This window comes from Girardinichthys multiradiatus, chromosome 18 (genome assembly GCF_021462225.1).
Source record: "Girardinichthys multiradiatus isolate DD_20200921_A chromosome 18, DD_fGirMul_XY1, whole genome shotgun sequence".
NCBI lineage: Eukaryota > Metazoa > Chordata > Actinopteri > Cyprinodontiformes > Goodeidae > Girardinichthys > Girardinichthys multiradiatus.
The window spans coordinates 39786352-39813664 of record NC_061810.1 but is presented as its reverse complement, the minus strand read 5'-3'; the positions used below and the strand labels follow the sequence as shown (position 1 = coordinate 39813664).

The 27313-nt window shown below is 38.1% G+C and overlaps 1 protein-coding gene across 2 annotated transcripts; it reads right to left on the bottom strand.

Moving 5' to 3' along the window:
* Positions 1–1952: 1952 nt before the first annotated feature.
* mfsd1 (major facilitator superfamily domain containing 1) lies at positions 1953–22643 on the bottom strand. Of its 2 annotated transcripts, XM_047391731.1 has the most exons (17): positions 22423–22643; positions 22219–22271; positions 21108–21220; positions 20958–21000; positions 20798–20865; positions 20427–20535; positions 19562–19664; positions 19070–19168; positions 18826–18937; positions 13211–13267; positions 9607–9763; positions 8073–8170; positions 7820–7932; positions 7660–7707; positions 7394–7460; positions 3204–3309; positions 1953–3054 (listed from the first exon to the last, which is right to left on the bottom strand). In XM_047391731.1, the coding sequence occupies exons 1-17, from the start codon at positions 22589–22591 to the stop codon at positions 2995–2997; spliced, it is 1575 nt and encodes a 524-aa protein (XP_047247687.1). In that variant the 5' UTR covers positions 22592–22643; the 3' UTR covers positions 1953–2994. The 2 variants fall into 2 exon arrangements, with proteins under 2 accessions (XP_047247687.1, XP_047247688.1); XM_047391732.1 differs by having other exon boundaries at positions 1953–5708; positions 22423–22642.
* Positions 22644–27313: the final 4670 nt, after the last annotated feature.

Genomic DNA, 27313 nt, shown 5'->3' with positions numbered 1-27313 from the left:
AGAGCAGTTTAGCCTCACTCTGTCAAGTGTTGAAGCTATTTGACAAAATTGCAGACATATCTTGTGTTTTTCTTCCTATTCAAATATACCTTTTGCACAATCTTGAGAAAAATAAAGTTTTCATGATGTTCAATACAGGTAAGTAAACTATAAGTTAATGACTTATAGAACCCTGTTCTAAAAGAATTTGGGCCCAACAACCACACCTCACTTAAATTTATTTCATAGTCTTTCCATTGCAGATTTTTTACTGTGGTTGTAATAATTAATTTGGTTGTTAATCCAAACATTAGCAGTTAGATTACCTCGCATTTGACTCTGGAATACTTTGGCATACTGTGGAACGAAACTCTTATCACTAAAACACTGCAGGGTGCCTAGATGCTGGGGCAGCAGGGCAATCCTAAATCATCGCCAACCCAATACCCTAATTTAACAGTTTACATAACAAATTTGTGCTGATAAATACCAGTCCGTTTTTTTGTAAAATGCATTAAACAGAAACTGTTGCTTAAACTGTAGAGTGACATCATGATGGCCGTAGACGCAAGAATATTTAAGGTTTTAGTTTTCTCAGACCATTCTGCAGCCTTTGTCAGTCTATCACAGTATCTTAGTTAACAGATTATAGTTTGGTGGATCGTACCTTTCAAATAGAAGCTTCAGTGTCCATATAAACAATACCACGTCAAATTTCTTTGTTTTTGCCATATATTGGCCCACTTGTACAGATCATTAATACATTTCATAGCATATCCTACCTGTTTTGTGCAGATAACATTGAGCTGTATTGATCAATGAATCTGGAAAAAAGTGATTAAGTTGTCTCTTGAGAACCCTTCCAGACATGTAAAACTTGTTCAGTCTTTCTAATTGAACAGTCAGAAACTTTAGCATGCTCTTGGTTCCTTGCTGACCTGGGCATAGAATCCTAAGACTAAAAGTAGCTCCTAGCGATGTCATTCTAAGAAAAATCTTTGAAATTCTTGAACTCTAAGATTTTTCTCAGAATTTTAAAAGTGATTCACGAAGCAACTTTGGCCTTAATGTAACCATCCTAAGGTGAATACATTTTCGGTGTAGTGAGGAGGACTTTGTGAGCTTAAAAATGTCTTAAGCAGAGAAGATGATGGAAAGACCGAGAAAAAAAGAGATATTCTCCATGCAATGAACAATGGATCCTGCAGGGATCCAGCACCTTAATAGTCATGTAAATTAGCACATAAACTTCTATAACAATAGTACAATTATTAATATAGAGATAAAATTAACCTTATCATTCCCCTAAGGGAACATTAAATAGTTTCAGCAGCACGACAGATTAAAGGTGCGCCTCTAGTTAGGTAATATTAGCAAGAATAAATATGTAAAGGAATAATGAGTAACCATGAATAAAAAGTTAACAAAATTACAAACAATGTAGTACAGAATTATTCCAATATTTACGGATTGCAAAACGTTTTCAAAAAATATAAAAAACATTTTTTTAAAAACTAAAAAAAAATAAGTTCATACTTTAGACAAGTACAATAATCTAAGCACTGCATGTGCTTAGATTAGAAGAAAGATGTAAATGAGGTAAGTATTTGCTGTATTGTACATGATGATGTCAGTAGCCTAAGCCTAAATGGTCATCTACAGCACTCCATCTGTGGAGAAGTTCTCTGGTGTGTTACAATCTCCTCTGCAGCTTCTGACTCAAGCAGGAACCAGAGCTGCTCACACTCCAGGCTGGTGCTGAAAGCAGAGGGAAAGGCACACTGATTCCACAGCAAAGCCTGTTTGTTGGCAACGTGATCCCAGGACCAAATCGACCTTTCAACAATCCTCTCTTCTCCTCCAACAGCAGGCTCTGCTCCTCTGTCCAGTTCGGTTTTCTCCACCATTTTTTTTAACCAAACTCCACCTCATTATCCAAGAAGACACCAGTAAAAAAACAAAAACAAAAAAAATCACAGTGAAATGCTGAATTTTAATATTAATATGAAATAGATTCAGTATGAAAATGACCAGCATGGCGAGTAAACATAAGCAGATCAAAATAATGAGCATGTAAATAAACATGCTGATGCTGTGTGATAAATAATTTAACCTTGCTAAGTTTCATCATCATGATTTATACATTTCAGAATCCAGTCTAAATTCTATCATGGTTAATTTCTCTCCATTGATCACAAGGAGCGCATTTGCTTTTTTTGTGTGCGTTTTTTTTTTCTTCCAACAATCAATCACAGCCCTTAGAAGACGTTGTCACACTTAGCAACGAGGTAAACCACACCTCCTCACTAAGATAGGAATTTCTGTTTTTTCCAAACAAAACCACAAAAAGGCATCAATTGTACATTTTAGACAGCAGTAACTTATTTCAGAAGGTCTCTGTGAGTAAAGATTCTACTAACAACTTTAACTGCCTTTAAAAGTTGTATTATTTCAAATCTAAAAAAATGTAACATGTAAAAAAAAAACAAAAAAAAAACTTCACAATCCTTTAAAACATTTCTTAAGCTCTCCCTTATCCCAGTAACATGTGGTAACTTAGAAAATGTAACCGTAAATATTGATTGCTTAATTAAAACAAAGCAATTCTATGGCGAGTGGAGTGAACTGGCGCCCTCTGCTGTTTATAAAGGCTGTACATCTAAAACAGATAAAAACATTCAGTGATCACCTGAGATCTTGGTGAAAAAAAAAACAACTTTGGTTTGACTTTAGTAGAAGGCACCGAGTGTGCAGCAAATCCAACATAGATGAATGTGAGAAATAAAAACAAGTGGTATAAACGATGAACCAAAGAAAACCAAAAAGTAAAAAAAAAAAACCAAATATTCAACCGTCAATATTAACACCATGAAAACCTTAAAAGGTTAAAGTGCAAAAACATTTTGTACAAAACGTGACACTTTTGAAGCACCGTCCTATTTTTGTGCATACTTGTCTGAAACCACAAAGTTAGCGTTTACAGCACTGCAGGAGCAGACAGATGAACGACGGGTGTCATTTCAGAACACTCCTGTGGGCAAGTGATGACAGATGGGTAGAACAGTGATCTGGGAGCTGAGAGCAGAGAGAACAAAAAAAAATCAAGCAGAACAAAGAGACGCAAGACCACAGGCTAAGCAGCACCACTGCTGTAGTAAAAAAACAAATGCAAGAACAGATTATAAAGAGAAATCAAATGGATTTTTCACTAATCACGATCATACCTGTGCTCCCAGCCTGGAGAGGTACCTGTTACGCAAGCCAAAAGCAGACATGGGTGCCAGTCTAGCATGCTCGCCCTGCGTCACCGTACTGGGCTGCCTTTTAGGCCTGCAGGAATAGCGTGCGCACAATAAACATGCTTGCTGCCGTACTGACATGAGCATTCGAATGCAAACAATGGACAGAGAAGGTAAAGAAGCACGCCTCACATGACAGCGGAGAGAGATGCTGCAGTAACAAGGAAGGAATTCAAAAGTTTAATACAAATAATTTATGTTTATCATAATGTCATAGCACTTGGTTGCAAATATAATTAGCTTAAATCATTGAATAAATCAGTACCTCTCAATCACATAATTTAAACAAATCAAAATTTAGCTACATTTGACAAAATGTTACAAATGGTACAGCCACCATAACTCAATAGAAATAAGTACAACCTATAAGATCATTTGGGTTCTGCCCCACCAAACTCACCCTTCTAATGTGCAATTTCAGGGATAATTTTAAATTCTGATATTTTCCGTCCTTTGATTGGGACACATTTGCCTTACTGAGTCAGTTAACTTTCTACACCCTAAAAAAAGACATGGGTTGGTTACCTTTAACAAGATATATACACATATCATTCTTTTAGCCCTAAACAGCTAAGAGTGCTGATATTAAAAAAAAAAAAAAAGATAAACTCTTCTTTTTAGCCTGGCTTTACTTGTGAAATTTTGTCTTTTTTGAATACATGTTTTAGTGTCAAATTTGATTAATGTTTAAAACAAATATCCAGTCTAGTTTTTAGCATTATTTTAGACTGAAAATGATTTATTTCTTGATGGAAATTAAATTCATCTAATGATTAAGTCTGTCTGTTTTAATTAGACAAAGAAGTGAATGTTATATTTTTTCTGTCTCTAGAGTTTCCTCATTTATGACTGAGTTTCATCAATAATCCAGTTGTTCTACTACTACTGTTTTTTATCTTTTTACTTCAGTAAAACTTTGATGTCTGATTGATTCATTAAGATATATATTTTTTGATTTTGAATACATTTATTCAGTTTTAGATGAAATTTAGAATTATATATTTGTTTTCTTTGCTATTTTATTGATTTTAAAATTTTAATCACATATGTTTTTATAATGTTTTTTTTTAAATAATTTCTCAATTTTCTTTTAGGTGTTTTTCTTTTTGTCAACTTAATATGATCATTTCAAGAGTGTTGCTTCGTCCATGAGTGGTTCGCCTCCAAAAAGCACTTTGTTACACTTGTCTTTTTGAAAAATGCCGTACGAGGAAAGTTTGAATGATTTGTGATATTTGCATTACTCTAAAGCTCAGAACTGCAAAGAATTGTAATATTTTATGTATTACACACCTGCAAGCCTACTATTAAATTTAGCAGGCATTTATTGAACAATTTTGTCAAAGAATACATTTTTTATTTCAAACTTACGGTGAGTTAATATAGTGATACAGTGAGAAACTCGTAACAGCTCATGCCTAGTCTGCAAACCAGAATATAAGCATATGGATACTAATCTCCAACTACATTAGTGAAATGCTAATTGTTAAAGCATAGTGCATGAAGAGTCTGCTCAAATGAAGCAAGCAGCAATTTTGGGAAGGGCTTTGACCAAGTTAATCACCTGAGTTTAATAAACGAGAAATATCTATAAAACATTTAAATCTTTTAAAAAGGTCACGTTAAGGATTAAGTTTAAAAAAAACTAAAGCTGAGTACCATTACACAGTTCAATGCATTCATAAGTGGGCCTACTTTTTTAGATTGATACATTAATATAGTATTTGATGATGCAAAAGAAAATGAACTCTTATGAACTCTATATCACTGAAAAGCAGTTAAAGAGTTTAGGAAATAGAATAATTGAGCAATAAAGCCTAAACAGTAAAAACTATGCTCTGTTGGAGATTATCCAGCAAGTAAAAGGTCAATGATGCATTTAATTAAAGCTGACGGGGAAAGTAAGTGTGCTTCTTCCATTATGAAAGAGTTTGGCTTGTCATTGATAATGCTGACATGTGATAACTCAAATAAGTCAATCTGGAAACAAAATAATACCCACAGAGTTTACCTAAACTAAAACAGGAACCCTAGATTTAGAGTTACAATGGAATATAATAAAATTCAAGGATTTTGAAGGAATAAGGGTACCATTCCTCTTGACAGTTTTAAAAACATTCTAGCACTTAAAACTTCATGCTGCTATGAGTTAGTTGTGTGCAACAGCAGGTAGAATTAATGTCAGGTGAGAAGAAGTTATGTCCAAAGTGAGATTTGTCATGTGTCAGTGTCCTTATATCAACACAGGGTTAAGCAGCAGCCAATTCCAGAGAGTCAGTTCAGGTTCGAAGAGCCACAGATGACATCACTGGGCAGAGCCAGAACCGCAGTCCCGCCCCATTGGCCGTAGACTGAAAGCTCTGGGGTGGACATTGCAGCATGCTGGTTCTGAAGAACCCAGGACCATGTGTGTTCGCTCATCACCATCATCTGGAAAATATCAGTCACAGCATGAGTCACAAGATATTAGTCAGTCTCTGTAAGTCCCATGTCCAACATACAGAACATTTCAGGTTAGACACATTAAATAAAAAACCCTGGATGGAGTGAAAATGCAGAAATGGATGCAACCTGAATTACTGGTAACTGACAATCTTCATGCAATGAATGAACAAAAGCAGTCATGGCAACCTTTTAGAGCACATGCACAGGAAGTGTAGCAGTGGCATGCATCATCCTGAATGGAAATCTAAGAAACTCCAAAATAGTAGCTTAGTCAGGAGGAAACACACAAAAAAGCATTTCCTGCATGATGTCTAAGGGCATTAAACAGGGATGTTCCAATCTAACCCCGTGTATTGGATGTGCAACCCAGTAAATTGGCATCTGTGTGCCTGACTCAACCTAACTTCTGAAACCTGCTGTTTATGTACTGGGTTTTATGTGCGCTGTTTGCAAAACTGCATCGTCAGTGAGTCTGTTTTTTCCCCAATAATCTGAGTGTTTCAACAGGGATGTCCTGATAAGGACTTTTGTCCCTGATACCATCTGAGTTATTTAGGAATAGACATCAGCCAGTAAAGAGTTAAAGTCTGTCTGGTTCAACTTCATTAAAGTTAACAAAAATCGATGAAATATATATAAGAAATATATATATATGTGTTTGAAAACTACCTTTATAGTTCTCATCACATCTTGACATTGCATCTGTAAGACAGCTCACCCAGCCATGATACTCTGGACGCTGCAGTGTCTCTTATTCTTCTGTTTGACATCTTCAACCTGAGTTTCTGCAGGACAGCCTTAATATGCTGCTCCGACACAGGTTAACATGTCGCCTCAAAACTTTGCATTATTGTTAAACAAAGGAATCCCATCTTGCTGCTTCAGAGAAGTTTGGTGAAGTGCTAAGCTACTGTTATGTTTGTTCTGAAAAACCCATCACTAATATTACAATTTTAACCCAAAGGCAACGGGGTGAAATTCAAACTTTACAAAGCACAAGGTGTGCAGGGACCCTGTCTGTTTACATCCTGAACCTTCAACAAAATGCCTCCAGGGGGATTATTGACCCTGCCAAATAGGAAAATTATTACTAATTTATTCACTTTGGAAATCTGACAGACCTTAAGGTTGCTAGTTAGTTGCTGCTTGTTTTTAGTCCATAAACATCAACATATATAATAAACATGTTTCTGTTGATGAAAAGGATGGCTATTAGCAAGTTTGCCATAACGGCCACCTAAAAGCACAATAAGGTCTAATGATCCAGCCTATTCAATACAACATTTTCAGGGGTGTTGAAGTGTACTTCTGAGCCTTGTAAAACTTAGTGTTCACTCATTAAAACTCAGGCTTTTGTTATGACTGTGCAGCTCTGCGTGTGACTCATGCATTTGGTGGTTTGGGTGTGAATTTGTAGCCCGGATACAATGATTAATGGATAAAACTTGATAATCATGCAAAGACTGATGAAGCAGTTCTTTTACTCTCAGAAATTACAAAATATTTCACTCACATCATAATAAAAAATGGTTCAGCTGAATCCGCCTAAGAGCTCTTACAAAGCTCATTAGTCTTCAGATTCATTTTATGTCACTAAAGGTCATGAGTAAGTCATTCAGTTTAAATACTGGTTATGTCGATGGGAGAAATGAAGGACTAAGGCTACTCACTCTGCATCTGGAGAGGTCTCCTTTTGCAGTTTGGCTCTGGCTGCAGCTGACCAGTTCAGACCTCCACCTGGAGGAAAAGAGAGCAAGATGGCAAGATATAGAAAAGTAGTGAGTCTGGTAATTCGCAGTGGAGCTCAATGAAAGTTGACAGAGTAAAATAAAGAGATATCTTGAGTTTATGGAGAATAGAAAGGCAAGGAGGAAACAAGAGAAAACAAGGAGCGAAAGAAGAGAAGAGGTGGAAAAAACTTCAGGCTCTGATCTACCTTTGAGATAATCCACAAAGTACAGCGCCACCACTGCCATCAGCGCGACTGCAAGACAGGTGGAGAGAAATTAATGTTGAGAAAAAATAAAAATGGCATTAAAAATAGTCCAACAGGACTTTAAACCTCAAATATTGAAGACAGACTGAAACCAACTGACTGCAAATACAGGCGCAGAAAAACACTTCCAACACCAGGTATCCTCTTAAATCCACAATGACTCCTACTACAATCGCAATGACAGCAAGGCCCAGATTCTGGATGGACTGCATGCTGGTGGGCAAACCAAAGAGGATGCACAATGTCAATACTTTTTACAAAATTTTACAAAAATCAATACTAATGCAAAGCCAACCGTAATAATCCAACAAAAGAATATTACACATAATATGTTAAACTGAAAAAGCACATACAAGCCATAGGCTGTTCCCAGTTGATGTTCAGGCACCACAAAGGCCACCATGGGCCACAGTGCACAGGCCAGCAGGGAGTACGAGACACCAAGCAGGGACTGGAAGACAAGGGATGATTTAATATCAGATTAATGGCTGGCAGTTTACATAAAAACTGTAAATTAAAGCTATATAACATCATAGTTATTTGCACTCATGAAATGATTTAGTCTTAATTGTTTGATAGTTGGAGAGTTGCTTAATTTCATCAGTCAAAGAGCACAGCAGGCTAATGATGTACATTAGTGGGGTTTATGAAGCATTTAATTATGGAGCGTTAAATGTTCAAGCAAAACAATTGAGATGTAAATCTAGAACTTTAATTAAAGCTTTGTTTTTGATTGCACATTCAACTGTTAAGTGCTTTAGAGTAAGGAAAGGTCATGCAGACACAGCTTTCACAGGTCATCAAAAGGATAATTTATTTTGTAGTATATAAATTCAAAACGTGCAACTCGTAAAGACACAGTGATATATCAAATCTTTATTTTTGTTCATTTTGATGATTATTGGGTGTCAGAATTGTTTTACAAACTAAAAGTGAAATTTTTAAATGTCTACATTATCTGGCATCGCTTTACCATAATAAACTTTTACATTCAAACATCCCCAGTAGATCTCTTAAGATCTCAAGACCAGAAGCTCTTGGTTGTTCCCAGGACACAGTCTATGACCAGGAGAAAAAGAGAGCTCCTAGGCTCTGGAACAGTCTTCCTCTTTCTGTGAGGTCTGCTGGACCTTTAGATGATTTTAAATCTCTTTTAAACACTGGCTTTTAATTCCAGAGAGCATGACCATTAGTCCAGTCCTTGTTTCTTCTATGCCTTTTATTGCTTATTTTATTGCCTATATTGTCAACCTTGTATTTTATTGCATATTGCATTGAGTTTCTTATTCACCTTTACATCACTTTGGTTGCCATTTGGTTTGTATAAGACCTATAGTTGGCTGATTTACCAATTTAATTAATTATATAGCAGTCTGATTTAATATAGCGCTAATCAACACTAGATACATTTCCCCAAAACTCTTTAATGGACCTTGCTTCATAATCATCTCATGGCTGCAGTTTTTCCTGGTGCTTGCACACCATCCTTGCCACACCTTTTACTTACACTCAACATGCTAGGCTACAGCAGTGTGAACAGGTAGCTCCTTCAGTTAGAGGTAACATTTCACTAATAAAAACCCATTTCATTAGTCTTATAATATTCTCATTACTTGGAAGTCATAATCATGAAAATTAATATTACATTTAATAAATACTATATATATATATATCACTGTGTAAAGAATCTATATAATATACAAGTTTCACTTCTTGAATCAAGTTACTAAAATAAATTAACTTTGACAATATCCCAAATTATTAAAGCGCCCGTTTGTTCCTCCATCTTGTATGTGCACTTTATTTGATAATATACAACTGTTTATGTATGTAGGAACCTATTTCAGTTTGCATAAAAAAAAAAAAAAACAACTACTAGATGCATACCATAGCAATCCATGGGGTCCAAAAAGTGAAGGCCAACATCATGTGAGCGGCAAGTGTTGCGATGACGGCAGTAAAGACCCAACCCACATTTCTCCCAGTCTTATCAACGATAAAGCCAAGAATTGGAGATGCAGGAGCTGAGATGATGTATACAATACTGCAAAACAGATTTATTTACAGTTGCTTTGAGGAATGGAAAAAGGAGTTGCAATAAGAAGAAAAATGTAGAATTGTTGATCTTTATGAGCCATCATTAGTCCTTTGTGTAGCTGTGTTATTAATGTGTCCACTTCATTCAGGCAATGCTGAACTCACTGTAATTGTTAATGTGTAACAAGTCTAAAAGTAAGGTAAAAGTAACTAACTATTCAGCTAGCCTGCCATTGAAGCCATTTTCATTTCAGATCATTTTGGGCAATTAAGGCCACTAATGACTCCATCCCCTTCAAAACTTAATGTCTGTGCTTTCTGTATGTAATGAGGAATATTTACTACTTTTAAATCATCACTTTTGCCTCTTTTCCATTCACGTAACAGCACCATAAGGCTCCACTCTCATTTTACTCTGCACTCAACCTGTTGCGTTTTCATTGACACAACGAGTTATGGCTTGAAGCCCCACCCCCAGCCATCAGCGTTGTGACGCTATTAATTATTACTGTTTTATAGGTTAGTGTACACCTTTTTCTTTTCCTATCTTTTTATTGGCGTAGAGGTGCTGGAGGCAAAGTAAGACAGAAACAATTCTGCAGCATGAGTTAAGTTTGTCTGGCTTCCTCCTCCTCCAGCGGATCCAATTCACCACCAGGTAGTGATCGATGGAAAGATCAGCCTCTCTGTTCACCCAGGTGTCCAAGACATGCTCTGCAGGTCCGGAGACACAACTACAAGGTTGATTATCAACGTCCTGCCTATGGTGTCCTGGAGCCCTGATGAAGTGCACTTAGACATGGTGTTTATTATAGACAATCTGAATAGCACAGAAGTCCTATAATGAAACACCACTCGGGGAGGCCATTCCTCCCAATCCCACCCCTCCAGGTGTCACTGTCATTTCCCATGTGGGCTTTGAAGTCCCCCAGCCGAATGACTGAGTCCCCGAGAGGAGCACAGTCCAGCACCCCCCGACAGGGACGCCAAGAAGGGCGGGTACTCCGCACCACTGCTCAGCCCTTGGGCCAAACAACAGTCAAAGTCCTCTACCCAACCCGAAGGCGTAGGGATGCAACCCTCTCATTCACAGGTGGAAACCCCAATGCAGGAGAGCTGAACTGGGGGGCAACAAGAAAACCCATCCCATTCCTTTGCCTCTCCACGCGAGCCACTCCAGAGAGTACAACCTCTCTCGAGGAAGCCCTGACAGACTTGGTAGGGCCAAGTCTATAGTGAAGACTTGCTGGGAACGCCTGATGGAACCCTCAGCCAGGGATGTATTCAACTTTGTCCTCCGGGAGAGCTTAGACCAGACTCTGAAGAAGAAGTCCTATAGGCTGTGGTTGGCTTGCGAGACTGTTGAGGCAACTGATGGGTACCGTGATGCCAAGCGTGCTGCAGCCCAGACTGTGGCAGAGGCAAAAACCTGGGCCTGGGAGGAGTTTGGTGAGGCCATGGAGAAGTACTACCGGTTGGCCTTGAAGCAATTCTGGCAAACTGTCCGGCGCCTCAGGAAAGGGAAGCAGTGCTTTGCCAACACTGTTTGGTACATTATCGGGCCGTGGAAGGAATACTTTGAGGATTTCCTCAATCCTGCTGTCATGCCTTCCCTGGTGGAAGTGGAGACCGGGGACTTGGAATTGGACTTGTTTGTCCCAGGCTGAAGTCACAGAGGTAGTCAAAAAGCTCCACTTTGGCAAGGCTTCAGGGGTGGATGGGATCCGCCCCGAGTACCTCAAGTCTCTGGGTGTTGTTTGGCTGTCGGGGCTGACATGCCTCTTCAACATTGCGTGGCAGTTGGGGACAGTGTCTCTGGACTGGCAGACTGGGGTGGTGGTCCCCTTCCACAAGGAGGGGGACCGAGGGTGTGTTCCAACTACAGGGGGATCACCCTCCTAAGCCTCCCTGGTAAAGCCTATCCTAGGGTGCTGGAAAGGTGAGTCCAGCCAATAGTTGAGTCTCAAGAGGAGCAGTGTGGTTTTTGTCCCAGATGTGGAACACTGGACCAGCTCTACACCCTCTACAGGGTGCTCGAGGGTTCATGGGAGTTTACCCAATCTGCCCACATGTGTTTGTGGACCTGGAGAAGGCATTCGACCGTGTCCCTTGTGGTGCCCTGTGGGGGGGCACTCCAGGAGTACGGAGTCAAGGGCCCTTTATTAGGGGCCATTCGGTCTCTGTATAAGCGGAGCAGTAGTTTGGTCCACATTGCCGGCACTTAGTCTGAGCTGTTCCCTGAGCATGTTGGACTCCAGGAGGGCTGCCCTTTCTCAACGGTCCTGGTCATAATTTTCATGGACAGGATTTCTAGGCGCAGCCAAGGGCCAGATGGGTTCTGGTTTGGGGACCAGTGGATTTTGTCTCTTATTTTTGCAGATGACATGTCCCTGCTGGCCCCCTCTAGCCAAGACCTACAGCATGCCCTGAGGAGGTTTACAGCAGAGTGTGACCCGACTGGGATGAGAATCAGCTCCTCAGTCTGAGGCCATAGTTCCCGACTAAGGATCCCCGGGAGGTGCTCCAGAGACCTCCCACCAGGAGGGGCCCAAGGGATGGCCCACGACATGCTGGATGGACTATGTCTCTCTGCTGGCCTGGGAATGCCTTGAGCTCCTCCCAGAGGAAATGGAGGTGGTGTCTAGGAAGAGGGAAGTCTGGGTGTCTTTACTAAGTCTGCTGCCCCTACCACCCAGTCCCACATAAAGCGGAAAACAGCGACTCAGTTAAGTTTGTATTTCTGTTTAGTGACCTCCACTGTTTGTTTTGTGCTTAAAATAATAAAACAGCTTTCTTACAGTTGTACAACAGCAGCCAAGTGAAAGTTAAGCTAGAGTGTGTCTTCACTCAGTCACACCCATATGGCTTGCCACAATATTTTAGTAGTTGCTGTTGGGTTTTTCGAGCCTTTCCCAACACTACGGTATGCGGTAAAATATGTGGCTTGTCATAATATATTCCTCTCTGCTACCTCAGCTAACACTTTCTCATGCCACTGACAAATGGGAGACCACGTCCATAGCCAATTAGTGAACAGCAGTCTGTTCACGTCACATTTCGACCCTGTGCAACCCCGATGGGACCTACTGACGAACAGGTACCAAGAAAGCCAGTAGCGGGCTGGAAAAGCCAGTAATGGAAACTGGTCGCAAAACGGGCTCAATGGATTGGAGCTGGCCAATGTAGAGCCCAAGGAAAAGTGGCATTTCATAGAAATTCCAATAAATGTTCCAAATATTGTGCTGCACGATAAAATCCGTATGATGGAAGATTACAAATTGGGGATAAGCCATATCTCTTTTCAAAATTGAACTGTAGCTTTAAACAAGTGATCCTAAGAAACAAAAATAAATAAATTTATATGACAGGCCTCTTCAAGACAAAAACCTACTCTACTAAAAGAAAGAAAATGCATATATTCCTCTATAAGGAAAACAAATAAAAGCCAAATTACCTGTTGATGGCTCTGGCTTGAGCTGGGGAGAAGTTGAATTTTTCAATAAAAAATACTCTGAAAAGCAAAAGATACAGTGATAAGACTAGCAGTACAAACATCCATGCATGTTTAATGCTTATATGAACACAAAGGGAGAAGAAAGTGATTTTAGTTCCATAACAGTAAATTGCCTCCCATACATTCTTTCCCCATTTGCATTAGCACAGAAAGTCTGTGGAAAAGCCACAGCTGTTGCCGAATCCTCTTTGTGCCTTTCTTTGAGGGCAAAGTTTTTTTTTACTGCACTACAAATCCATCCATCAAACCTATTACCATTTTTAGGCCCCATTGCCTTTCCTTGTGGTGTGATTGAACTGGCTTTTCATTCCTAAGGCAAAAAAAAGGTTGGTTAAAACTAGGACCATCTTTGAGATGCACATATTGGGCTTAAGCATCCCAGCAATAAAGCACCTGCTGTGGCAACATTTGATGCCTGGGGCAAATGCAACTGTATTAAAAAAAGTGACAAAGTCAGTATAAAGGGGAAGAAGTAAAGGATGGTAGTGGAAAAAAACAGAAATCATGAGAATTTTGCTTTGAGGATGTCTTTTTGAGCATCACTAAAATAAAGAATAAAGCAACAAAATAGAAAACAAACATTTCTTGGGTACGTTAAAATTACCCAAGTAGTCTAAAGAGGTAATAAAAAATACAAGTGCAGGAGAGACAGTAGTAAAAACCTTTTTCATTAATTTAAAAGGAAAACAGTCAAGTGGGCAGTTAGTAGGTCTCATATGCTGAAGTAGTTCCTTCAAATAATAAAAAGACTGGTCCCTGAGAGGAGCACTGGTTTAAACTGCTCAAATACATAACTATAGGTCTTAAATTGGTTTTAAATAATGAGGAACTGGGACGGTTCTTTGGGAATCATTGAGAGACAGTAACTGCTTTAGTGGCCAAAGAATGTGTGTTTACTTTGCTTTAGAAGCTTTGAGACAGCAAAGGGTTTGCACACTGAAAACCCAAAACACAATTTTGGTGTGAAAAAAAAACTGTCTGTAGATGAACATCACTATGAAAACCTATAAAAGTTCATCCTAACAAACATCCTTATTTGCTAAACTTTAAGCTAGGGCAAGCCAACTAATTGAATGTATCTTTGATTTGATTTCTTCTCCAAAGGGTGGGACCAGAAGGGCAGTTTGTAGACCGGTGAGTTGACCAGTTGGAACATGCCCCCCTAAAATTTCTAACTTGATTCCAATACTTAAAAATATGCAATACCATTTTCGACACAGCTGCAAGAGTTCTTTTCTAGTTAGGAAAAAAAGATACTTGCACCGTATTTTGAGATTGTACTTAGGTAAAAAAAAAAAAGAACACAGAGAATGTAGAGTCCACTAAAGAAAATTAAAAACTAGATAAAATACCACCATACTACTTGATATTAAACCCTGCCTAAAAAAACAGGCCTTAAGCTTAGATTTAAAGATGCCTGGGCGAGTGGTGGATCAAAAGTCCAAGGTTAGTTGGTTCCAGATTCAGGGTGCTGCCACTAAAAATGACCAGTCACTCCAACCTGCCATGTTCAGAAAGATGTAGAAGTTCATATAAGTGAGGTGGGGCCAAGCCATTAAAAAGCTTTAAAAAACAAAAATTTAAAATCAGTTTTGAAAAGGACTGGAAGTCGGTGTAAAGAGGATAAGACAGGTGTGATGTGCAAAATTCTAGAAATGTTGGTTTTAAAGACGAACAGCCGCCTTCAGGACAAGTTAAAGACATTAAAGGGAAGACTGAGAGACACCGATAGAGTCTATTACAATAATCACGTCTAGAGCAAATAAAAGCATGAATGGCCTTCTCCAAGTCAGAACGGTTTAAAAAAGGTTTCACTTTGGCCAGAAGACGCAGATGGTAAAAAACACGATTTGACAACAGAGTCGATTTGTTTAAGTTTAAACCCCTGATCAAACATTACCCTAAGTTCCTAACAGTACCGTTTAAGTTAAAAAACAAAGCACAGATATCTATGGTGGCATTGTCACCAAATAAAATACATTCAGTCTTTTGTTCGTTTAAGTTTAAAATGTTTTTTCAAAGCCACTGTTAGACAGCAGCAATGCAGTCCAAGAAAGAGAGAAGATCATTACTGCAACCTGACTTTAAAGAAAAGTTCATTTTTAGGTCATCTGCATAAAAGTGGAATGGAATGGCAGTTGTTGTGCTGTTATAATTTCTCTGAGTGTCAGCAAAAAGAGAGAAAAGAGAAGGGGACCTAGAATGGAGCCTTGAAGCACACCAAAAAAAAAAAAAAGAGGAGAACTGGAGGAGGATAGATTATTGGTCATGACAGATTAGGTGTCTGTCAGATAAGAAGTAAACCACTTCGGTGCAGTGCCACAGATACCAACAAAGTGGTTCAAATGAGACAGAGGGACAGAATGGTCCACTGTGTCAAGGGCTGCTGTTAGGCCCAACACAACCATAACAATAAGGCACTTATCATCAACAGGCATGGCTATGTCAATATACAACATTGCAGGGTGGTCTCAGAGCTATGTTGTGATCTAAAGCCTGACTGAAATTTTTCATAAAATGCCATTTGTTTATAAAAAAAAAAAAAAAAAGTTGTAATTGTAGAAAAACATTTTCTACAATTTTAAAGAGGTCCAGGTGGGGTTTATTAAGAAGATGCCTATCTGCATATTTAAAAGCAATTGGCATAGTTAATTAGCTAAGACAGAAGTTCATAAAAAATACAAGTGCAGGACAAACAGTAGTAAAAACCACTTTCATTAATTTGAGAGGAAGGCAGTCAAGTGGGCAATTAGTAGGTCTCATATGCTGAATTAGTTCCTTCAAATAAGAAAAAAACACTGATTTAAACTACTCAAATACATAACTATAGGTCTTAAATTGGTTTTAAATAATGAGGAACTGGGACGGTTCTTTGGGAATCATTGAGAGACAGTAACTGCTTTAGTGGCCAAAGAATGTGTGTTTACTTTGCTTTAGAAGCAGTTTCACAGCAGAAGTTACACTTTATCTTGTAACTGTTACTATTGTTTTTGTAATCTAATTTGAAACTAGACCTCATCCCATAAGAAACAAAACAAAGAACACAAATAAAAAGGTGCAACATTTTGTTATGAAAAGACTAGTTAGCTAATGATCAAATGAATCATCCAAAAAAGGAGGAACAGATATGTAGGAAGCTTATTAGATTTTCAGCTGCACCAGAAGTGAAGAACTGATTTTGATTTTTCTTTTCAGTCTGCAATTGATTAACTGAAGCAGTACCATTTGGCAATCAATTGAAGTATGCACTGCTGGTTGGTAACAACTGTAACAAAAATGAAAGGTTAACTGACATGTGAACTCTTTATCTCACCATCTGCATTGGAATAAAACATGTAAAGCAATAATCCAAGCTGAACTTTAAAATATGTGATACACAAAGAATTGACATTAAAATATAAGTGTTTTTGGCAATACATTTTCAGAAGAAGGCAATACCTACATAGGCTCTTAAATAAATATCAGATGATTTAATGAAATGTTAAATAAATATATTAGATTAAATGTAAATATTTCTATGATTAAATGCATAACTAAAATAAATATTAATTAATTAAATGTGAAATACATATGTTTCTTACTCATACGATATAAGCAAATATAATAACTTCATTATGTATTTTATTTGATAACCATGTGCATGCAGTAATTTTTTTTTGGTCTCTCAGCTTTACCCATCAAAGTTAGTGAGCATGTTTGACCAATCTTGTGTTAGGGGAAGAAATAGTGACAGCTTATGTTTTATCATGATGAACCGTAGCACCAACAAACACATTTTTAATTTGTGTATTTAACAAAATAATTGAAACGTTAATCTGACACCTTCAGATCATTACTATATATTTTTATCTAATGGACTTCCAACAGTTCCATTTATTTTATCACATTTTTATAGTGGGTAAAATAAGTATTGAACGTGTCACTGATTTTTTTAAGTAAATATATTGTTAAAAGGTGAGATTGAAGTAAAATCCAAACCAGATGTTTGTAACAACCCATCCGGTCCACACATGCAAAGAAGTCAAACCCTACATGTCCACAAATTAGGCTATATGTAATAAAATCGAATGATACAGAGGAAATGTATTGAGCACACTTACTGGAATGTATCTACTGCCTTATAACAAAAGCCTTTGTTGGGGATGACAACTACAAGATGCCTCCTGTATGGAGGAACTAGTCACATGCATTACTCAGGAGTGATTATCTTTTCTTCCAGACAAACAGTAATCAGATCCTGCAAGTACTTTGGGCCTCTTCTATAAACTGAGCTTTTGTTCTTTCCATTGATTTTCTATAGGATTCAGGTCAGGTGACTGACTCTGTCATTGTAGCAGCGTTGAGGACTATAGCCTTTGTATATGGGTCGCCACGACCTAAATACGCTTGAACAGGATTTTTATTCAATATTGGAGTTTTAAATGGCAAGTGTGCATACGAGCCATGGTGGTTTAGCACATTCCAAATTGTTTTCTTTCAAAAATTCTATCTGCTCCACATCCAAGCTCTACAAGTAGTCCTTGGCTCTTGTAAAAACTCTTCGGATAGCTCTTGTTTCTTTGATATTTAGTAGGGAGCACCTGGCCATGGACGGTTCACGTTCTGATGATCTTTCCCCTTAAGGGTTATGACTCCAACAGTGCTCATAGGAATACTTAGTAGATGTGTATTTATTCTACAAACACCACCAGTGTTTTCTTCAACAATAATGTTGGTTTTAAGAGAATGTGTTGGTTTTGCTCCATATTATATTTTCCTTGTGTCACACCTTAGTAATCAGACAACTTTTTATAGTTCTATCAGTTGGGCCTGAACCAGCTGATACTAATCTACACTAAGAGGCAGAATTGTTTTCCAATTACTGATAGATTTAGGCTGGCATCATAACTTCTCATGCCCTTATACACTTCAGATTCTTTATGTGTTCAACACTATTTCCCCGTTTCTTTAAATTTTATCACACATATATTATGGACATCGATAGGTTTCATTTTGTAGCATTTGTGGACTGGATGGGTTGTTACAGAGATCTGGTGATAATTTCATGTCACTTGCACCTTAAGAACTATATTTACTTAGAAAGCTGGTGATGTTCTATACTTGTTTTATCCTCTAAATGTTTAACGTCTTTATTAGATTGTGGCACCTTTAGCTGTCAATAATACACTTTTGGGATATTATATACCATGTAAAGAAGCAAAATATATATTAGGGGTTTTGTCTGGAATCAGGTGGGTTGTGACTTAGGATACAAAGCACTAAAAATGTCTCTAGTCTTAGTGATTTGTTGACATTAGAAATGTTTAGAAAACTTAAAAACAATTTATGCTATACAAGGGAAAACAGCATCATTATCAGTGCATGTTTTTTATGAAGAAAACTAAAGATAATACAAATTATAAATACCTAATAAATAAGGACGTTTGAGTGATTTCTTCATTATCTCCTGAGAAATTAAATGAGCACTAAGGAGACAGTTCTTTGACTATAGATGATACCAAGGCATCAAATATGTTGTTTGTGTATCTCAATGAGAGAACAGGTCAAATACTTACTGGCCCTGTCCAATAAATGGGAAAATGGCGACATAGTAAAACACACAAATGATGAAGATGAGCCACAGGGATGTGGAGAAATCTTTCACATCAGTCAGCTTTATAACTTCCCCTAAAACAGAAGAGCATTATGTATATCGGTTACAGAAAATAATTTTATTATAGCAATAACTTGTCTGCAAAAACTTGACTAAAAACACAACTATACCAAGCTATACAAACAACAGCAATGTCTTAACATTACCCGTTTTCCCCAGCTCCTTCTGGAGGATCCTCTCTGCTCTCTTATCAAAAAAGGCCAGCACCAAGGCACACAACAGAGAAAACACACAGGTTCCAGCAGCTAATAGGACAAAAAAGTGAATTATAAATTAAACAACCTAACATGAAATATTCCTTTAACACATTTTGTGACAACAACTGACTGATGGTCAAATGATCAGATTAAAATTTAAGTAACAGTGACATACAAGCTAAAGTACTTCAAGATAAGCAAAAGTAAAACCACTTTTACATGACTAAGAAAAAGCTTCTGGCAGGGATTTACATGACCATAATTCATCTGAGATGCTGAGTAGCACTTTTAGTTCCCTGTCCTACTTCTCTTCTTTTCTGCTTGGCTGTGTTATCTGAGAACATCCCAGAAGATGAAGCATCTGTAACCAGATGCTACATTTAAACTCTCTAATCTACTCGAGCGAAGTAAGCGGTTTACGCACCAGTGTATATTACGTACCTATCATGAGTGATATGCCGAGCGTGGTGTATCCAGAGGACCCAACAGCCACTGCGACTTCACTGTACACCCAGCCCATGATGTTCATGTTCACTGTGCTGCCCTACAGAAAAGGAGAGGAGACCCAAGTTCACTGCACCAGCAACATACCTTTACATCAACAGCACTTTGCAAAATTAATCACACGCCTTAATCTTTATGACATTCGAATCAAAAGTTTAAATACAGAACACAAGTTAGGGAAGGAACTAAGGAACTAAGAAGCCCATATTAACTCTGAGGGACCTGCAGAGTTTCATGGCTCAGGTGGGAGAATCTAAGGACAGGACAACTATTATTCATGCACTTCACAAACCTAGCAAGAAAGCCATAATAAATCCAATTTGAAGTTTGCGGCCAGAAGCCACATAGAGGACACAGGAAACATGCGGAAGAAGGTGCTCTTGTGAGAGGAGAAATGTGTGGTGAAAACTAAAACCACACATCAATGTAAATGCACCATTGGCACATAATGCTGTGGGAATGATTTTCTTCAGCAGGGACAAAGAAGTTGGTCAGAGGTGATAGAAAGAGGGAGAAACAAAAAAAACTGTTGGAAGCTGCAAGAAAGGGCAGGGCAATGAACCTAAAAACCTAGAGCCAGAGCAACAATGGAAGGGTTTAATCTAAAGGGTTTGATTTAAAAGCTTATGAATATGGTCATTAAGACACATAAAAAAACAAAATCTGTAGCCAGATGTGAAAATTTATGTCCACAGATGATCTCCATCCAAACTGACTAAATCTCAGGAATGTTACAAAGAAAAATGTGCAAAAATGTCACTATGTAGAAGCATGTGCAATTTTTTATAATTTGCGTCCATACCAGTCGGGCCATGCTCAGCTGAAGGCCAAAAACCAGATTAAGCTCCTTGCCTTTAAACCAGTTCACAGCATACGTGTTTTGGGCCACAGCTAGGGACTCTCCCCCAATACTGCCAAAGAAAACAGTTAAATCAAAACACATGGAAAGTGGAAGACAGGCATACATTTAGCATAAAGAAATACTGTATTTTGTCATACTACACTTCATTTATGAGATATGATATGAGTGAACTCGATAATTTAAGTGAGGTGATCAGTCAGTTCCATAGATCTAAAGGATGTTGGATTTTGTGCTGAGTGTGGCAAAGATGTGAAAAACCGAGTGTGCATACATAGAGAGTAAAATGGATTTTGAAAAGCTAAATGTTTTACCCAAATACAAAACGTCCCATTTCCATCAGCCAAAAACGATTGCACAATGCCCCAGCAGCAAATATAACCTGTAAACATGTGGAAAAAAAAGTCAGCTTAAAAAGTGCATTTCTGGTGAAAATGTTATCTATTTTACATCTAGACTTCAACACAAACCAACCTGTCCAACACAGACAAAAAGGGAAAAGATTATGGTTCCAAGCCTATAGAAACAGGAATGCAAAACAATGGTGAAGATGGCAGGTTGCACTTCTTTCATTTTGAGAATGGATTTAGCACAAGACCAGTGAAACTTAGTCCTCTTTTGTACCTGATGCCGAACACCCTATCAATCAGAAATCCCCCCAGGAAGCAGAGGACCACATTTGGCCAGGAGTACCAGGCATACAGCTGCATGAACTTCGCAGTGTTCAAGTTCAGATCCTGGAAACATTAGGGAAGAAAAACAACAGTTTCTTAGTAATAAAGCCATCTTAGATTTAAAGTCATTTTCGTACATCTGGGAGCAAACTACACGACTTTCACAGTAGTCAGGTTTCAAAAAGACTAGCTTTTCACACTAAGACTGATTTTTGTGTAACAACTGAAACACTGAGGATCACAAGCGTAACAACTCTTCCCGCTGAGGGATAACAGACTACTGGACTTTTCAGACCAACTAAAGTCACCCGAGTCATCACACTCTCATGGAACAGTCTGAAGAAACAAAAACCGGTAGATGGCGGGAACAGAAGAATTCAGACGTCTTTATTTCTGTTCCACTCCCCATAAAATTAAAGCGATGCAATGATTTGGATGGTGTAAACTATTTTTGTTGTTATATGCATGTAGAGTTTGGAACATATATTTGAGGGTTTGAGTTTGTGTGAGGCAGCCAATATGGTGTCCAAGCCTCTCTTTTCCATTGGCTGTTGGTAACATGGGTTTGCAATTGGAGGTCAGGCACAAATCCTTCCCCTCATCTGGAGTTCCTTACTTTATTAAACTGACAATTTAGAACGAGGAGCGCACCGATCCCACTGCACACTACCCGCCTGTGTCTAGATCCGCTTCTGAAATTTAAAAGTGTTTGTTTGACTGCGAATCAGGTCCGATGGGGTCAGTTCCCCTTACACACTTGCAGACTCCAGGCTTAATCCCATCTCAGATTTTTGTACTGACTCATCACAACTAATTGCAGATTAACAAGGACTTTGCCCGACTATGAATCAGGTAAAAATCGCGCAGTACAATCGTGTAGTGTGTGAATGCAAAATGAAGTTAATTGACATATCAGATTGGACTGCTCTACAGGTAGTCTAGTGTGTTTTTAGTGTAGAAAACAGGATAAATATAGACTTATATACCTTAATAGGGAATGAATCAAAAACTGACATTTTTTTTCACAGTGTTCAATGTTGGACGTTAACAGACTGAGTTACCTGTGTGACTTGAGTTTGAAGTGCGGCTGGATTGTCATAACAGAAATAGCTTCCTGGAATAAACGCCAAAAACGTTAAAGATAATAAGGATACATTGTATTCAACCTCCGAAAATACATGATCACATTCCAAGCCCTCTGAAAATATTTAAGACATCATTTCACTTTATGTCATCTAAAAACAACTGGATGGGATCCTGCTCACCGAATCCCAGGAAACACATAAAAATCAGGACTACTACTCGGTGCAGGAGATGGCTTGGGTCGCAGATGGCTGGCATTGTTCTGCCGGGTTCTCTGGCTACCTGTCGGCCGCTGAACGAACCTTCATCCCCGTCTCCCAACAGAGACCGCCGCTCGTCAAAATCCGCCATGTTCAGCTGCTGTTAGAGGAAAGCAGACCCCAAGCAGGAAGAAGATCATATGACCCCCACCAGACATGTCACGTGACATTACAGCGCTCTTTTAGCGCGTGGAGAGCTAACGCGGGGGCGCGCATTGAAACATAAGCAGCTTGATTTTAGATTGATATCTATGGGTTTTTAAAGATGACAAAGTAATGAAAATGTGTTTTTAATGTCGAAATAAACTATTGTATTTATTGGGTTTTAAATATGGAGGATCAAACCGGCCATAATTAAGAAAACATACAGAAATAAATATATGACTCAATAAACTTATTGCTGGGCCAAAAAGTAGCAAGGCATATAAATTAGTGCGCCATTAAATGGAATAAAAATATTAAAAAGTGATTAGTTCCATAATCGATCAGTAAATCAGATATAAATATGTATTTGTACTTTAATCTTTAAGTGTTGCAAATGATCTCTGTGCTATTACCCTGTGTGGGTTAAATGCAGAGGACAAATTTCGTTGTAATCTACATGTGCAATGACCAACAAAGGTGATGATTATTAATATTATTATTATTATGCTTATTTTGTTTTCAAAACACAAATTTTTAATCATACTTTTTTCCTGAATGTGTTTCCTTTGTTGTTATCGAATTAATTAACAAGTGAAATTAGTTTCTGTTTTATTTTTCAAATTATTTTACTGTCCTCTTAATTTTTAAACACTGATATATTTTCTACAACAATATGTTGAAATGTAAAAAAACAAACGGGGCGGCACAAAGAGGGAGGAGGCGTTCTTTGAAAAAGCGTCACCGCCTGAGGTTCTCGCTTATTGGCTGTGGTTAAACCTCTAGGAAGTAAGTGGTGAGCCTCATTTCAGGGCGATTCCGGACTGTTTAGTTTTAGAAAGAAAAGGTAGCTGCGGCTATCTTCTGTCATGTTGTTGTTAAAGTAGTTAGGCGCGTTATGGATTTTGTAGTAGACAGCGCTGTTAGTTTGGATAGTTTACTGCATCCTGTTGACTGAGAGAACAGTGACAGTACTACATTCACGTTTACTGACCCACTTTCAAGATAAAAGCATGACTCTAAAGACTTTTTCCAATCTACCAGTGCAAACATATTTTAAGAACTTCAAAGTTAAATTTGCGCCTTTAAACATTTACAATGATACTTCCTGAAAGATATTCAAATATAGGCTACATTTTTCAAAAATAAAGCCTGGTAAATGTGACACATATTAATCACCATATTAATAATCTTTTTCATTTAAGGATGATTTCTGTCCTTACCAGGAGTTCAGTTTCTACAAATGTCTCTCAAAAATGTTTTGTTCATATATCATGTACGATTTCTAAATTAAGGCCTCATACACATAGGAATATGACCTAAATCTACTATATTTTTTGATAAAACTAAGCTGTCCTTTTTTCCAGCATGAATTTTGTGCAAATTGGGACAAAACTCACTCAAAGGTATTCTTATTTAGCACATTTCTAAACTAAAGGTCCATATGAAGACATTAAACTTGATAGATACAGGGGTTGAACAATGAAACTGAAACACCTGTCATTTTAGTGTGGGAGGTTTCATGGCTAAATTGGACCAGCCTGGTAGCCAGTCTTCAGTGATTGCACATTGCACCAGTAAGAGCAGAGTGTGAAGGTTCAATTAGCAGGATAAGAGCACAGTTTTGCTCAAAATATTGAAATGCACACAACATTATGGGTGACATACGAGAGTTCAAAAGAGGACAAATTGTTGGTGCACGTCTTGCTGGCGCATCTGTGACCAAGACAGCAAGTCTTTGTGATGTATCAAGAGCCACGGTATCCAGGGTAATGTCAGCATACCACCAAGAAGGACGAACCACATCCAACAGGATTAATTGTGGACGCAAGAGGAAGCTGTCTGAAAAGGATGTTCGGGTTCTAACCCGGATTGTATCCAAAAAACATAAAACCACGGCTGCCCAAATCACGGCAGAATTAAATGTGCACCTCAACTCTCCTGTTTCCACCAGAACTGTCCGTCGGGAGCTCCACAGGGTTAATATACACGGCCGGGCTGTTATAGCCAAACCTTTGGTCACTCACGCCAATGCTAAACGTCGGTTTCAAAGGTGCAAGGAGTGCAAATCTTGGGCTGTGGACAATGTGAAACATGTATTGTTCCCTGATGAGTCCACCTTTACTGTTTTCTCCACATCCGGGAGAGTTACGGTGTGGAGAAGCCCCAAAGAAGCGTACCACCCAGACTGTTGCATGCCCAGAGTGAAGCATGGGGATGGATCAGTGATGGTTTGGGCTGCCATATCATGGCATTCCCTTGGCCCAATACTTGGGCAATACTCCCATGGTCTGCACAGTCACCAGATCTAAATATTATTGAGCCACTTTGGGGTGTTTTGGAGGAGCGAGTCAGGAAACGTTGTCCTCCACCAGTATCACGTAGTGACCTGGCCACTATCCTGCAAGAAGAATGGCTTAAAATCCCTCTGACCACTGTGCAGGACTTGTATATGTCATTCCCAAGACGAATTGACACTGCATTGGCTGCAAAAGGAGGCCCTACACCATACTAATAAATTATTGTGGTCTAAAACCAGGTGTTTCAGTTTCATTGTCCAACCCCTGTAGATAGATAGATAGATAGATAGATAGATAGATAGATAGATAGATAGATAGATAGATAGATAGATAGATAGATAGATAGATAGATAGATAGATAGATAGATAGATAGATAGATAGATAGATAGATAGATGCAAAGCTAATTATAACTTTTACAGTGCAATACTTGTTGGAAGAAGTGGGTTCAGTGAGCAAATACAAATGGAAACTGATGAGAAACCATGAGAATTTTAATCTTGTGTGTAATAAAAGACTGTCACACTAAAGGATAGCAAAACTCCCTTGTGCAGGCTGATATTTTAAGGCAGGATATGCACATTTAGAAAACACAGAAACTAATTGCCTGGCAGAATATCATTAAGGGAAAAAAAAAAAAAAAGTAGATGTACCATTAAGTTACAATTACAGTGTTTGTGGCAATGCCATCAAAGGTTAATTTGATTATAACATAATATACTAACATTTTACAAACAAACACAAAAAATACTTTTCACTGTATTTAAAACCTAAATTTGTTCCATTCCATGCAGTTGACTAATGAGTGTGAATGAAACAAAATATGAAATTCACCTATGTAACTGTAATGCTCTAACCAGAATCCAGTGATATCACAAAGTCAGATTGGGTAGTTCAGTAGATATCACAGTACAAAACAGACAAAAACACATCCTTCTTAATGCATGAAGTAAAACGACTGTGCAAATTTTAGTCAATTCATCGATCATCTTTTTCGTTGTTCCACTGCCCCCTCGTGGTTGACATGGATTATTTCAAAACAAAATTATATTATATTTGTTTCACAACTTGGTGACTAGTTGTCAGATAAAATCTGAATTTAAGTGATATATTTCAACTTAGATCAGGTAAATGTTTTGTATTGAATGTTCTTGTGCCATTTGTGATATTCAAAATGTATTAGAATCACTCAGTTGTGGTAGAATGTTTTGAAGATGTAACACTGAACAACCATATAATGTATGCAGATGACCTGGCAGTTTTTAGATTTAGCTAATTTACAGCAGTTCCCTAATATATTTACTGAATGAAGACTGCAACATGATTTAAATCTAATGCCAGTAAATGTTCTTTAGATCTATAAAAAGGCGAAATACCTCAGTTTTTTGACTAGATCAAATTAATGACTATGGTTACATATACAGAAGATATGCACAGACAAACACTATGAAACACCATCGCACATAACTTTAATTAAAATGATCTTTGTTGCGGACTGTAGGGCTTTGTCAGGTCCTCACATGTTTGCCTGATCTGTGTCATAGGATTTACATTTGCAGCGTGTCAGAAAGCCATTAAATAACTGGCTGAGGAAGTGGAGAAATGCAGCTTCTGCCTGTCGCTAAGGAGGAAGGTGAAAAGTTGGGGGCGAATAACATCAGCAGAGGATCATTGCATATCAGCACAGTTTGATTTATGCACAAAGCATGCATACTTTAATCAGTCAAAAAAAAATAAAGTTGCTTGCTTATTTGATTGAATGAATAATTGCTTGATTGATCAATTGATTGATTGATTGATCACAAAACCATGGTGCAAATTACCGGTTCCACCACATCCAAAATGTGCTTTATTGGATTGAACTGCTTCATCAGGTGAGCTCCATATTTAAAATCCGCACATTTATTTGTTTTGTGACTTAAAAAAACTTTTATAAAGATTTATTTATAATTTGGGGGTTATTCTGAAAAGTTGAAAAAAAAAAAACTACATTATATGACAGAATCACTGTCACTTTTGGCATGTTTATTAAGATCTCTTAAGCTACCGTTCATTCAGCCATCTATCTGGGACATTCTGGCACAAAGCATGAAGAAACATTTCTGATTTGCTTCTCTGGCACGCAAATACTGCTGGTCTTTTTGACATTTAAACTGTTTCACCACACACTCAGTTGCAGTAAACTCTGTCTGTCCTTCTTACTAGCTTACGTGGATATTTCTTTTAATTGTTCTTCCTATCCTGAGTCTTTGAATTCACCCAGTCTGGACTCTCTACATGGTGTATTTAATTTCCGTGAATGTCACCTAAAATTCCTGGTAATTCACTACTACAGGGTCATTTGTCAGAGAATTTAATCTAAGGGTGACAAAC